This window comes from Chaetura pelagica, unplaced genomic scaffold (genome assembly GCF_000747805.2).
Source record: "Chaetura pelagica isolate M959 unplaced genomic scaffold, ChaPel_1.0 scaffold180, whole genome shotgun sequence".
Lineage (NCBI taxonomy): Eukaryota > Metazoa > Chordata > Aves > Apodiformes > Apodidae > Chaetura > Chaetura pelagica.
Window position 1 is genome coordinate 1,033,183 of NW_009951794.1, and position 15,384 is coordinate 1,048,566.

The 15,384-nt window shown below is 46.5% G+C and overlaps 1 protein-coding gene across 1 annotated transcript in view; it reads left to right on the forward strand.

The window, feature by feature from the left end:
* Nucleotides 1-14,115: 14,115 nt before the first annotated feature.
* LOC104397335 (myosin-2-like) overlaps nucleotides 14,116-15,384 on the forward strand; it is a gene marked incomplete at its 3' end in the record, with an annotated part of 8,901 nt that continues 7,632 nt past the window's right edge. The window contains exons 1-4 of the mRNA XM_010007290.1: nucleotides 14,116-14,301; nucleotides 14,390-14,533; nucleotides 14,625-14,781; nucleotides 15,338-15,365. Of these exons, the coding sequence (XP_010005592.1) occupies nucleotides 14,116-14,301; nucleotides 14,390-14,533; nucleotides 14,625-14,781; nucleotides 15,338-15,365 (515 nt within the window). The remainder of the gene's footprint in view (nucleotides 14,302-14,389; nucleotides 14,534-14,624; nucleotides 14,782-15,337; nucleotides 15,366-15,384) is intronic.

A 15,384-nucleotide genomic window follows, 5' to 3' on the forward strand; every position in this document is an offset into this window, starting at 1 on the left:
CTTTTTTCTTTGTCTTAGCCTGCCCACCCTCCTCCCCTGCTCCGTAACAGGAGCCCCTCAGCTGCTTTGGTGGGTGATAGAAAGGGCATCCTGAATGTCACCTCCTCAGCCAGCTCTTCTGGTGATGTTTGCTGGGAACATGAGGAGTCTGAGTAAACAGCTCAACTCTGACCCTCAGTGAAAAGCTGCTCCCCTCCAAATAAATGTTTGCTGCCTCACATGTTGTTCCCCTGCTCTGCTGTCTGGGCTGTGCCACCCTCCAGTCCTCACTGTCGTTTTGGTGAAGGCCACTACGAAAGTTGGTGTCCTTGTAAGGCAGACAGTATAATCATCAGTGTAAAAACCCTTTGTGCAGATGAAACAGAACATCAGCTTCTCTGTCCATATGGTGACTGAGCCATACACAGACCAAACCCTATAGTCTCTGAAAGGAGGACCAGGATTAGGAGATAGGAAATACACCGGAATAGTGAATAGTTGCCTCCAAATGTCAAGTCAGTGCTTACTGGTGGCCATAACAGGCACATAGAGTAGCAGGAATTACCAGGATCTACTGAGAACAAACCAGAAATCATTGTACCAGGACCACAAACTACCTGCTGTCTGCAGGTCTTTTCCAGCCTTGGTGAGTCTGTGATTCTATTTTGGCCTGTGAATTTAGGGAGATACAAAGAAAGATGACGAGATTTATGGGAGCACTGGAGAGACAAGGTGTCCAGGCTATGATGTTTCACTTTAGGAAGGGAACAAGTAGGTGGGAAGATGACATACTTACATGATATTACAAATAGCATTGAAAAAATTAAGTTGGATTTTCCCCAAGTATCCAACATACACTTATGCACAAAATACAAGCAGGACCTTTGCTCTAAGCTGATATGGCTCTCTGCTTATTCTCAAATTTATGAGACTATCTCTGCATGATGCTTTTTTCTGCTCTGGCTTTCTTACCTCACAGATCCTCCTATTTTTTAGCCAGGAGATGAATGCACAGCTGCTGTTTCCTATCCTCTCATGGGCTGAGGTTCAGTTTTGTACAGCAGCTGGAAACGCAAATTATTTGGGAGTAAAATTCTCTGAAGATGTGGGGAGGGGAAGGAAGGGACTAAACTAGAACTCTACTGTTTAAAATAGTCTCCTGTAGTCAGGAGTGTTCAGAAGCAGGGGAAAACAACCACACCATGATCAGAGCAGAACGGCTCTGCCTACACCAGACCTCTGCAAAGCCGGATAACCGCGGTGGGACGGCACGTTGGGGCAGTGGGTAGTGCTAAACAGCTGCTCCCAGAAACCACAGCCACAGCTTTTCCCTGTCTGTCCCAGCAGCTGCCAGGCTGGGAAGTCAGTGATCTTCCCGTACATCCCTGTTGAAGCTCAGCCACTTGCACCTCCCTCTGCAGGAACAGGCTTGTCCGGATGCCTGGCATCAAAATTGCTAAAACCCCCCTTTCCTTGGGTGCTGTTTTTCAGGTAACAGGTACCAATGCAAGGGTGAAGATCACTTGAAACAGCATCAGACTGTCTTTCATGAGGAAGAACCCTAGTGCTATAGCCCCTGGGGGACTTTTGTCATACAAAAACTCCAAAACAAAACTGGTGTTTGTTCTGAATGACTTCATGGTGCAACCAGTGGCTTTTATACCAATGACTACCCAGGAGGTTGTTCCTCTGGAGATTTTGAGGAAATGTATGTTAATTCCTCTTGAAGATAAGCAACAGTTGCAGGAGATGAACAAAAATATTTTAATTTCTCAACACCAGGTCATTTTTGGTTGTTATAATTGAGAGGAACCTAATTCAGGAGCATGTCCAAGAAAGCTGCTTGTCACTAAGTCTGTCACCTGTGTGACACAGTGTTTAGAGACACATCAAGCACTGATGTGCATATCACCACCAGGCAGATGTGTGTACATTCTATGCTATAGGATATTTACAGTGTTTTGTGAGGGTCTGGATATCAGTCACCCAGGATACTGATTAGGTTGATGCAGGGCAGAGTAGTCAGCAAAAATAACCTACCACATGCAGGCTTTTGGCTTCATTTCACCTTACCTCTGAGGAGTGCCCAGAGTAGCAGCACATCCATGCAGACATTCCTGGTCCCTCCAGGGACCTGGGCACCTCCCTTTCTGGTGGGGGCATCAAGGACCCTGATCACCTGAGAAGGAGCAGGTGTAGTGACTTGGCCCCAGGCACAAAAGACATTGCTCTCTGTGTAGGCATCTGAGCCTGCTCTGCAGGCCATTGATCCACAGGAGGAGGTTTCCTACCAGAGCAGAAGCCAAGCAGCTCTGAGCTCTCTCAGCCAGGGCTCACTAGCAGATTGTGCAAGGGAATCACTTTTAAAGGTGATGTCTGCTGTATCCCATGAGCATTACAGCCTCCATGTGGGGGGACAAGTAGGTCACTGAGACCTGAGAAGGCCAAAGGCTTCTTAGGCTTCATATAGAGATGGTAGGAATGTGCTTGTGCTTCTGTCTCCCATTATTGGTGGTGACACAGAGAATTCACTGCTGGTTTCAGCACTGCTTCCCACGTGTGCCTTATTGGTTTTGCTCCAGTCACATGACATTTTTCACCAACTTGAGGTGATTTGTGCCCTAGAAGGCTTTGCCACATGGGTGGGACATTGTGTGGAGGGTGGTTATCTGGGGAGGTTGGGATGATGAGAAATGTCTCAAGTGTAAGAGTCTAAAGGTTCCTTTGATCTCACCCAGTACAGCAATTCACAGAATCACATGATGTTTTGGGTTGGAAGGGACCTTTAAAGGTCATTTAGTCCAATCCCTCTGCAGGGATGTTATGTTCAATGTTATGTTCTGGTCAGAACTAACACACAGTGTTGATGGCAGCTGCTGTTCACTATATCACACACATATTTTCTGACAAATGGTACCTAGTGACTCAGAATGGAAAAGGTTTGTACCAGATCCCTAAGTTCATGTAATGGGCTGTGGAAATGCTTCCCAGCATATGATTACCACTGTGAATGTGCCCAGCCTGTGATAGCAAGAGGACCCTGTGCTGTTGCTCCTCAGCTGGTGGAACTTCTTTCTGATGTGATACAATGCACTTTGCTCCACAGTTCTCTGGCTGGCTACAGGTCATGCTGTTCATCAAGCACTGAAAGCTACCAAAGCCTGTTGCTGCTGGGGATATTTCCAGATGGCTACTTGAGAAGTGATGTCCTGGAATTGGTGTTCTAGAAGAGTAGGCTTTGACAAGTTACATAGAATGCACTGTCTTCAACAATGCAGTGAGATCAAAGATTCCTAACCAGTGGTCCACTCAAAAAAAGCTGTTTTCAAGACTCCAGGAAAGTGTCTGTTTCTTAGCACAAGATGTGAAGCTGCAGATACCTTTTCTGCTTAGCTCTGAGCAATTGTTAGCTTTCCATGGATAGAGGGAATCTGTGCATTAAAGCCACAGAAATGCAAAGGAACATCTGGAGGTCTTTAGTTCAGTCTCTCACTTCAAGCAGATCTATTGCTGATGTTGGTCAGATCAGTCTTGGCTTTTCAGGCAGAGGTTCCACAACTTCTCTGGGGAGCCTGTGCCATTTCTGCATTACTCAATAGTCAAGAATTTTCCTAATGTTTAACTGGAGGCTTTCAAGCAATGATTTGTGGTCATTGCCTCTTGTTACATTGTCTGGTACTCATGAAAAAGGCTTGGCACGTTGTCTTTGTAACTGCCCCTCATGTACATTATCCCTTTTTTCCTCAAGACTAAACATGCCTTCAAACTCTTCATAGCACAAGTTTTCAAGACCATTGCTCATCCCTTTTGAACAGGGGAGCCAAAAGCTGGACAAATCATTTCAGATGAGGACTCAGTAGCGTCAAGCAAAAGGAATCATGGCTTCCTACAATGAGCTGACCACATTTCTAACACCACATGACACTTGGTTTGTCCTGTTTGCAGCGAGAACACTTGTATTCATATCAACCACACCCCCAAAGTCACTCCTCTTGGAGGGCAGTCTGTTCTAGCCAGGATAGCAGAAGGCCTGAGAGTAGTTCTCAGGGTGAAAGATTAGGGATCACAAGAATATAGGAAAGGATTCCTTTTCCTACTGGAAAACCTCCTTTCATACAGGTACATTCTCCTGTTTCCAGCTCATAAGCTTGAGGACCCAGAACATACAGGAGAGGGAAGTTCCACTCCCCATTGTCCTCTCTCCCAGGCTGTGCTACCTACCTAAAAAATGCCTGCTCACTCCTTGTCTCTCAGTTAATCACACGGAGCAGGAGGAGAACCAAGGGCTAGCAGCAAGGCAGGCAGCTGCCTGATCTCTGTCTCAAGAAGGATCTGTTTTCAGCATGACTGAATGTTCTCTGTGGGGAATGTGTGCTGTACTGACTGGCATTGCTGTGCAGGAGAGGCTGTATCCAGACATGGCTTTCAGTCCACTTCTTCTCTTTTAACTGTGCTGTGGTTTGCCTCTGGGCCCAGTGGAGCACTGCCCTGCAGAGATGGAGATAGGATTGACAGGAAATTAATGGCTGGCAGAAAACATTGCATTCTTCTATTTGCATTGAGGCACCTGCACTTTTTTCAACATGTCCCTTTCTGGCTGGATTTCCCCTTGGCTGCACCTGAATACAGGAAAGAGGACCAAGTTTTCCCTGATGTCACTTTCTGGGATCTACAGAGTTTAACTACAGTGAAATGTGGACCATCTACTTCAGATTAGAGCCTGCTTCTTTGTAAGAAGCTTTGTAAGAAGCCACAATGCCAGTGTCAGCTAAATGATACCTGGACAGGGTAGATGATCTTTATAAATTAAAACAAATCCAAAGCACATGATTGGTAGCTTAAAATCTTTTTTTGGGGATGCTTATGGCAGCCGACCAAACTCTTCACTTTTCTTTTTGTGAGCTTTATGCCTCCTTTTCCACCCTTCACAAACTTAGTCCAATTGTTAGATGTCTTTCCCTTGTAGATGTTCACCGAGAGTTCATATACTATCTGTGTTGCAACATGTCCTGTTAAGCTGCCATTGCTTTAGCTCATACTTTCCTTTAAACACACTGGACTGTTTGTCACTGTATTCAGTCAGACTCCTTCACCACTGCTGGTCTAAGCCATCAGGATTGTTTTTGTGTTACATTGCAGCTGACAGAAAAGTAAGCAGGCACACCTGATGTCATCCATAAATGCTGCTTTATGTTAGAAGTAGTATAAATGAATGTAAAGTGTATCAGTTGTAGCTAAACTCAGGATGCCAATTGTTCTTGACATGAGGGTCACATCTCTGTATGCAACATTCTGCAGAATTTTGCTAGATTTCAGTAACTTTTCAGACCCTTGAATGATTAATACCAAGCACCTGAACACCCCAACTCTCAGCCTGTCTCCAGAGCAGAGCTGCTCCAGCCTTCAGATCATCTTTGTGGCCTCTCCTGGACTCCCCCCAACAGCTCCGTGTCTTTCTTGTGTTGGGGGCTCCAGAACTGGACACATCACTACAGAGGAGTCTCACGACAGCAGATGAGAGGGGGAGAATCCCCTTGCTCGACCTGTCATGCTTCTTTTGATGCAACCCAGGATACAGCCAGCAAACCATGTAGGCTCCCTCTTAACACCAGGAAACGCTCTTTCTCTTTAAGGGCCACTGAGCCCTGGCAGGGGTTTCCTGGAGCTGTTGTGCTGGTTTGGTTTGGTTTGGTTTGGTTTGGTTTGGTTTGGTTTGGTTTGGTTTGGTTTGGTTTGGTTTGGTTTGGTTTGGCAGGTGTTTTGGTAGCAGGGCGGATCCCTCTGCAGGAACAGGCTTGTCCGGATGCCTGGCATCAAAATTGCTAAAACCCCCCTTTCCTTGGGTGCTGTTTTTCAGGTAACAGGTACCAATGCAAGGGTGAAGATCACTTGAAACAGCATCAGACTGTCTTTCATGAGGAAGAACCCTAGTGCTATAGCCCCTGGGGGACTTTTGTCATACAAAAACTCCAAAACAAAACTGGTGTTTGTTCTGAATGACTTCATGGTGCAACCAGTGGCTTTTATACCAATGACTACCCAGGAGGTTGTTCCTCTGGAGATTTTGAGGAAATGTATGTTAATTCCTCTTGAAGATAAGCAACAGTTGCAGGAGATGAACAAAAATATTTTAATTTCTCAACACCAGGTCATTTTTGGTTGTTATAATTGAGAGGAACCTAATTCAGGAGCATGTCCAAGAAAGCTGCTTGTCACTAAGTCTGTCACCTGTGTGACACAGTGTTTAGAGACACATCAAGCACTGATGTGCATATCACCACCAGGCAGATGTGTGTACATTCTATGCTATAGGATATTTACAGTGTTTTGTGAGGGTCTGGATATCAGTCACCCAGGATACTGATTAGGTTGATGCAGGGCAGAGTAGTCAGCAAAAATAACCTACCACATGCAGGCTTTTGGCTTCATTTCACCTTACCTCTGAGGAGTGCCCAGAGTAGCAGCACATCCATGCAGACATTCCTGGTCCCTCCAGGGACCTGGGCACCTCCCTTTCTGGTGGGGGCATCAAGGACCCTGATCACCTGAGAAGGAGCAGGTGTAGTGACTTGGCCCCAGGCACAAAAGACATTGCTCTCTGTGTAGGCATCTGAGCCTGCTCTGCAGGCCATTGATCCACAGGAGGAGGTTTCCTACCAGAGCAGAAGCCAAGCAGCTCTGAGCTCTCTCAGCCAGGGCTCACTAGCAGATTGTGCAAGGGAATCACTTTTAAAGGTGATGTCTGCTGTATCCCATGAGCATTACAGCCTCCATGTGGGGGGACAAGTAGGTCACTGAGACCTGAGAAGGCCAAAGGCTTCTTAGGCTTCATATAGAGATGGTAGGAATGTGCTTGTGCTTCTGTCTCCCATTATTGGTGGTGACACAGAGAATTCACTGCTGGTTTCAGCACTGCTTCCCACGTGTGCCTTATTGGTTTTGCTCCAGTCACATGACATTTTTCACCAACTTGAGGTGATTTGTGCCCTAGAAGGCTTTGCCACATGGGTGGGACATTGTGTGGAGGGTGGTTATCTGGGGAGGTTGGGATGATGAGAAATGTCTCAAGTGTAAGAGTCTAAAGGTTCCTTTGATCTCACCCAGTACAGCAATTCACAGAATCACATGATGTTTTGGGTTGGAAGGGACCTTTAAAGGTCATTTAGTCCAATCCCTCTGCAGGGATGTTATGTTCAATGTTATGTTCTGGTCAGAACTAACACACAGTGTTGATGGCAGCTGCTGTTCACTATATCACACACATATTTTCTGACAAATGGTACCTAGTGACTCAGAATGGAAAAGGTTTGTACCAGATCCCTAAGTTCATGTAATGGGCTGTGGAAATGCTTCCCAGCATATGATTACCACTGTGAATGTGCCCAGCCTGTGATAGCAAGAGGACCCTGTGCTGTTGCTCCTCAGCTGGTGGAACTTCTTTCTGATGTGATACAATGCACTTTGCTCCACAGTTCTCTGGCTGGCTACAGGTCATGCTGTTCATCAAGCACTGAAAGCTACCAAAGCCTGTTGCTGCTGGGGATATTTCCAGATGGCTACTTGAGAAGTGATGTCCTGGAATTGGTGTTCTAGAAGAGTAGGCTTTGACAAGTTACATAGAATGCACTGTCTTCAACAATGCAGTGAGATCAAAGATTCCTAACCAGTGGTCCACTCAAAAAAAGCTGTTTTCAAGACTCCAGGAAAGTGTCTGTTTCTTAGCACAAGATGTGAAGCTGCAGATACCTTTTCTGCTTAGCTCTGAGCAATTGTTAGCTTTCCATGGATAGAGGGAATCTGTGCATTAAAGCCACAGAAATGCAAAGGAACATCTGGAGGTCTTTAGTTCAGTCTCTCACTTCAAGCAGATCTATTGCTGATGTTGGTCAGATCAGTCTTGGCTTTTCAGGCAGAGGTTCCACAACTTCTCTGGGGAGCCTGTGCCATTTCTGCATTACTCAATAGTCAAGAATTTTCCTAATGTTTAACTGGAGGCTTTCAAGCAATGATTTGTGGTCATTGCCTCTTGTTACATTGTCTGGTACTCATGAAAAAGGCTTGGCACGTTGTCTTTGTAACTGCCCCTCATGTACATTATCCCTTTTTTCCTCAAGACTAAACATGCCTTCAAACTCTTCATAGCACAAGTTTTCAAGACCATTGCTCATCCCTTTTGAACAGGGGAGCCAAAAGCTGGACAAATCATTTCAGATGAGGACTCAGTAGCGTCAAGCAAAAGGAATCATGGCTTCCTACAATGAGCTGACCACATTTCTAACACCACATGACACTTGGTTTGTCCTGTTTGCAGCGAGAACACTTGTATTCATATCAACCACACCCCCAAAGTCACTCCTCTTGGAGGGCAGTCTGTTCTAGCCAGGATAGCAGAAGGCCTGAGAGTAGTTCTCAGGGTGAAAGATTAGGGATCACAAGAATATAGGAAAGGATTCCTTTTCCTACTGGAAAACCTCCTTTCATACAGGTACATTCTCCTGTTTCCAGCTCATAAGCTTGAGGACCCAGAACATACAGGAGAGGGAAGTTCCACTCCCCATTGTCCTCTCTCCCAGGCTGTGCTACCTACCTAAAAAATGCCTGCTCACTCCTTGTCTCTCAGTTAATCACACGGAGCAGGAGGAGAACCAAGGGCTAGCAGCAAGGCAGGCAGCTGCCTGATCTCTGTCTCAAGAAGGATCTGTTTTCAGCATGACTGAATGTTCTCTGTGGGGAATGTGTGCTGTACTGACTGGCATTGCTGTGCAGGAGAGGCTGTATCCAGACATGGCTTTCAGTCCACTTCTTCTCTTTTAACTGTGCTGTGGTTTGCCTCTGGGCCCAGTGGAGCACTGCCCTGCAGAGATGGAGATAGGATTGACAGGAAATTAATGGCTGGCAGAAAACATTGCATTCTTCTATTTGCATTGAGGCACCTGCACTTTTTTCAACATGTCCCTTTCTGGCTGGATTTCCCCTTGGCTGCACCTGAATACAGGAAAGAGGACCAAGTTTTCCCTGATGTCACTTTCTGGGATCTACAGAGTTTAACTACAGTGAAATGTGGACCATCTACTTCAGATTAGAGCCTGCTTCTTTGTAAGAAGCTTTGTAAGAAGCCACAATGCCAGTGTCAGCTAAATGATACCTGGACAGGGTAGATGATCTTTATAAATTAAAACAAATCCAAAGCACATGATTGGTAGCTTAAAATCTTTTTTTGGGGATGCTTATGGCAGCCGACCAAACTCTTCACTTTTCTTTTTGTGAGCTTTATGCCTCCTTTTCCACCCTTCACAAACTTAGTCCAATTGTTAGATGTCTTTCCCTTGTAGATGTTCACCGAGAGTTCATATACTATCTGTGTTGCAACATGTCCTGTTAAGCTGCCATTGCTTTAGCTCATACTTTCCTTTAAACACACTGGACTGTTTGTCACTGTATTCAGTCAGACTCCTTCACCACTGCTGGTCTAAGCCATCAGGATTGTTTTTGTGTTACATTGCAGCTGACAGAAAAGTAAGCAGGCACACCTGATGTCATCCATAAATGCTGCTTTATGTTAGAAGTAGTATAAATGAATGTAAAGTGTATCAGTTGTAGCTAAACTCAGGATGCCAATTGTTCTTGACATGAGGGTCACATCTCTGTATGCAACATTCTGCAGAATTTTGCTAGATTTCAGTAACTTTTCAGACCCTTGAATGATTAATACCAAGCACCTGAACACCCCAACTCTCAGCCTGTCTCCAGAGCAGAGCTGCTCCAGCCTTCAGATCATCTTTGTGGCCTCTCCTGGACTCCCCCCAACAGCTCCGTGTCTTTCTTGTGTTGGGGGCTCCAGAACTGGACACATCACTACAGAGGAGTCTCACGACAGCAGATGAGAAGGGGAGAATCCCCTTGCTCGACCTGTCATGCTTCTTTTGATGCAACCCAGGATACAGCCAGCAAACCATGTAGGCTCCCTCTTAACACCAGGAAACGCTCTTTCTCTTTAAGGGCCACTGAGCCCTGGCAGGGGTTTCCTGGAGCTGTTGTGCTGGTTTGGTTTGGTTTGGTTTGGTTTGGTTTGGTTTGGTTTGGTTTGGTTTGGTTTGGTTTGGTTTGGTTTGGTTTGGTTTGGTTTGGTTTGGTTTGGTTTGGTTTGGTTTGGTTTGGTTTGGTTTGGTTTGGTTTGGTTTGGCAGGTGTTTTGGTAGCAGGGCGGAGCCCCAGGGGTGTGTTCTGTGAGAAGCTGAAAAGCTCCCCCAGCTCCAAACCTGCTGAGGTCAAGTCGTTGTGGAGACAATAGGTGGGTCTGTGTGATTGACATACCAAGGGGCTGGTAAGAGAGTGGAGAGTAAGGAGAGGAGCTGTGTTGGGGAGCAGAAGGGGGGCATTGCGGGGTGAGGATCCCCAGGTTGGTGAGGAAGAAGGGGCCCAAGCAGAAGTTTCCCTGCCAGCCATGGGGAGGTGGCAGCTGTGCCCTGCACCCATGTGGGGAGGGTTGGGAAGGACCCTCTGCCAGGGCAGGGACCCGTGGGGCGGCAGGGCTGGGAGGAACCACCAGCCTGTGCAGGGACTGCAAAACCCATCCCCTGTGCCTGGGGGGAAGGAGGGAGAGAAACGGGGAACAAAGGGGTTTGGGGGGAAGAAGGGAGGGGTGGAGTGAGGTGTGTGAGCCCTGCTCTGGGTGTCTGTGTCCTGGGGGCACTGGAGCAGTGGGAAATTAGTGTTTCTGTGACCATAAGTGGTTGAGTGAAACCCTCCCTGTCCTCTTCCACAATCCATAAGTTTCTGGTTGGTCTTTTGCCCTCCCATCCCAGTGTGTGTGTCTGGGGGTCAGCGAGCGGCCTCGGGGCTGCTTCGTTGTTGTCAGTTAGGCCTAAACTAGGGCAGTTGTGAAGTCTCCATCCTCGGAGATATTAAAAAGGCATCTGGATAAAAGCCTCTTCTTCGTGGCTATATCCTGCTTCACAACTGTTGTCTGACTTAAAAGGATTTAAAGTTTTTAGCAGCGGCTCGTGAGGGCCTACTGACACTGAGTTTGATCCCCAAAGCACTGCTGAGTGACTCTCCACGTTGTGAGGCACCTGAATTTACCAGCCCCTTCCCTTTCAAACTAGCCCTCTGCTCATCTGACTGCATGCCCAGAGCTGCCTGACCTTGTGTCTCCTGCATGTTACACAGCTGGGTCCACATCCCAGACCACAACAAAACCCCAGAAGAGCTCTCCTGAGGAGACTGGCTCTGTCACTGGCCACTGGGAAGTGAAAAATTTGCCGTCCGTGAAGCAATTTGCTCTAGCTTAGCACACCCCATAGAGGCCCTGGCACATCCTGAGGGCACTTTGTCCCAGCCTGAGAGCACTGACACAGGTTTGCCACTTACTGCTCTGAGCAGGGCCCCATAGAAAAGAAACAGCAACGATTTAATACTTAACCTGCTGCTGCCAGAGAACACTGCCTTTACAGTACAGATGTTACAGCTTCTCAGGGAAGGGGAGACCAGAGCTTCTTCTTCAATCTGTGAGACATTTAGCTCTCGCACCCTAGGAGGGGCCTCAGCCATTCCTTGCTCTTCTTGCATGGACTTCTAAACCCTCCTCAGCCAGGACCAATAGCCACTGGGCTGCTGGACACCATGTGGCAGCCCAGCACCCCAGGGGCTCAGCTGCAAGAGTCCCTGTTGCCCCTCAGAGCAGCAGCTGCTGGCCCAGGCTGGGGAGCACAGTTTGCTCTGGGTCCTGCTGGAGGGAGGTGCCCCCACCAGCACCTTTGGTGCCTTCTCCCCAGAGAGGCAGGACTTCAGATGCCCCCTGTGCTCACCATTTCTCACTGGCTGACCTGGGCTCCTCCTGGGCTGGGTGCAGGGTGTTTCCCCATGCCCTGAGCTCCTTGCTGCAGTGCTGAGCTCTGGGTTTGGGCTCCAAGAAAGTGGGCAGAGCAGGGCTGCAGCCTCCTTGGAATGGGCTTTGCAAGCTGGTTTTACCCCTCCCATAGAATGAAAGTGGTACAAGCTCACAGCATTTCTTGCAGAATCTCCCGCTTGTTTCCAATATATGTCCAATATGAAGTGTGTACAAAGAGGCACACATGCCTCTGTGTGTTTGCATGTTCTTTTCTTGACAGTCCTGAAGCTGCACCAGCTTAAAAGCCACAACAGAACCCAGCCTCTCGTAGGCTGCTGTGTCTGTAACCCTGGTGAGCAGTTACACATCTGCACTTCTGCCTTCAGGATTTTACCACCACAACTGCAAAAGCTATTAATAATGCTAATTTATATTTTAACATCCTGTTTTATCTATTATACAGCTGGGATATCTGCAGTGCAGACATACCAAGCAATCCACCCTGGGTCATACAGTGAGTCGGTGGGAAAGCCAGCAATAGAATCAATAAGTCCTGCATCCAAGTTCTCTAAGTGCCTTGACTAGTCCAGATTCCCTCCTTAACACCCCTGTCAGATTGTTTATAGGAGATGTATTCATATAGTTGGTTAGACATCAAAATTTTCTAATAATATCTCATCATGTCAAATGACAATTATGACCTTAGTTCAGTTTGCCAGACAATGCTTTGCCAAAGGTTTGCCAAAAATGTTTTGACCGAAGAAAGAGGAGGCATCTGTAGCATCTGCAGACGAGAGCGTATAAAACATCCCTGTGACAAGTCTGCCCTGTCTGCACAGGCAGCTTCAAGGTAAGTGCACGGGGTCTGCAGGCTTGCAGGAAGAGGATGGGTCCCTTGTGTGCCACCTCCAGTACTCAGTTTCTCAGGGCAGGTTTTAAATCTGCTTTCAAGGCACCTGCACGTTCTCACCCCGAGTTTCTGTGCAGCAAGTGGGGAGTTGCCATTTCTGTTTTACAGCACTGACCAGCTGCCAGCCCACGACCCACCCATCTGCTGTCAGGAGAGGTAAGAACCTGATTTATTAGTTTTTAGAGGGTAGAGAAAGATCCTTTTGGGTGAGATTTCTGGAAGGTTCACTGTTGCGCTCTGTATTTAAACCTAGTGTGATTACAGCAGAAGGTAGTGGGGTTCTCAGGGTTTTCAAGTGGCTCTGTTTGAAGCCTCCGACCACTGATGGCAGACAGAAAATTTCCCTGGGGAAATTTTTCACTTCTGCATAACTCACCTAACATGCTGGCTTCCCATCTTTGCTATGGCAGCAGTAGAAGCAGTCCAAGAGAAGCACAGCAGGAAAGGGTGCAGAATTCTGCATTCTACCTGAAGAAGTATGAATTAATGAATTTCCCAAGCAGACAGACCTTCTAACCATCTTTATAAACTGCCAGAGCTCTCTTTGATACCTATTTTCTCACTTTAGATTAGGTAGTATTTATTACCTAATGAATAAAGAGGGAATCAATTTTACTAGCATAGCTAGAGAATTTTTAAGGGCAGCTGGCTAAATTTAGCTACCTCTGTGTTTAATAAATACTCCTACTTTTTTAAAGTTTGGAGAACTCACCTGCTCCTGTAATTTATTCAGCAAGTATTTATTTGGGATCTTAATACAGGCTTGGCAATTCCAGTTTTGGTGCTTGAATTTAATTTCACCAAAGTAAAAACTTTGGGGCTGAAATAATTGAAACACAGTACTGAGGAATGACAATTGCATGCAACAAATTAAATTATGTCAGAATATTAAAAGGTCACAAAGCCTGCCCTTTGATTTCGGTTGAAAATGTCATTAGCAAAATCAATTAGTTTCCCACTGCTAATGTCCCACAGGTTCAATGCTTTCCAAGACTGTAGATCACCTAAACTGCAGTTTTTAAGAAATGTTACTTCTCTGTTCATCCTTTTAACAAAATGTCCTGATTGTATTTCCATTCCTAATAGTGATGTCTTAGTGAAACTCAGGAAATTGATTCTTATCTTACAGACACAGTATTCTGAAATCACCAAACCCACAGTTCTGAAAGGTCATTAAAAGTTGCTCTGCTAAGTTGACCTAAAAATCAAATCTCTCTAGTTAGCTATTTTAGGTGTTGCAAATACTCAAGGAGTGAAACCAAGGCACAGGATGTAATTTTTTTCCCAGTCTTACAGAATAGATGTAAATAATCAGTGCCATGTTGTTCCTTCCCATTAGAGTCCTCTGCTGACGAGTCCCTCAATAGAGCGCAGCCATGGCCTCTGGAGATGCTGAGATGGCTGTTTTTGGGGAGGCAGCTCCTTACCTCCGCAAGTCAGAGAAGGAGAGAATTGCAGCCCAGAACAAGCCTTTTGATGCCAAGTCATCTGTCTTTGTGGTGCATCCTAAGGAATCCTTTGTGAAAGGGACAGTCCAGAGCAGGGAGGCTGGGAAGGTCACTGTCAAGACTGAAGGGGGAGAGGTGAGTGAAAACCAGGATTGAAGGTCACCATTTGATTCCCAGTCTCAGCTCTTAACTGGCATACATGGATCTTTTGTTTCCTTGGCAGACCTTGACCGTCAAAGACGATCAGATCTTCTCCATGAACCCCCCCAAGTATGATAAAATCGAGGACATGGCCATGATGACCCACCTCCATGAACCCGCTGTGCTGTACAACCTCAAAGAGCGTTATGCAGCCTGGATGATCTACGTAAGTACCAGCAGCATCTTCCTTTGGGCAGCCAGCAGGAACTGCTCTGCCAGGCTCAGGGGAAGCCAACGTGCTGTCTCCCTTCCTCCAGACCTACTCGGGTCTCTTCTGTGTCACCGTCAACCCCTACAAGTGGCTGCCGGTGTACAACCCGGAGGTGGTGTTGGCCTACCGAGGCAAGAAGCGCCAGGAGGCCCCTCCACACATCTTCTCCATCTCTGACAACGCCTATCAGTTCATGCTGACTGGTGAGTGCTTGACCTCCTTCACAGCAACCTAAACCAAAAACCTCACTGACCTCACTGGAACATGTGACAGGCCAGCTAAAAACACCACGGAGCTGTATGACTCAGGAATTGATTGAGTTATGCAGGAATTAATTTCAAGTGAAACTGACCCAGCACTATGTGTGAACTTAGCACTGTGGAATATTTGCACTTTATTGTATGAAATTCTACACTCTCCTACTGTAGAAATAGTCCTTGACTCAATTTGCTACTTTTTTCACTGACAGGAAAGAAAAACATATTCCATATAATCCTCTATTTTTAATACAGACATTTTAATAGATTTCTTAGTGAGAACTGTGTGAAGTGTAAATGGATGAACAGCCTATGGACCACATGCCTCTGACAGGTCTGTGCATCCATCTACACTTACACCTGCTAATGTTAGGGCCAGGGTGAGACTGGTACTCAGACTTTCTAAAGAAGCCGTGATTTACATTTACAACTTGACGTTTCTTTCAGCTCAGTTTTAGCCAGGTCTGCTGCTAACACCATCTTCTGTTCTGTCTGTTCACAGATCGCGAGAACCAGTCGATCCTGATCACGTACGTAGCTCCCTGCTCA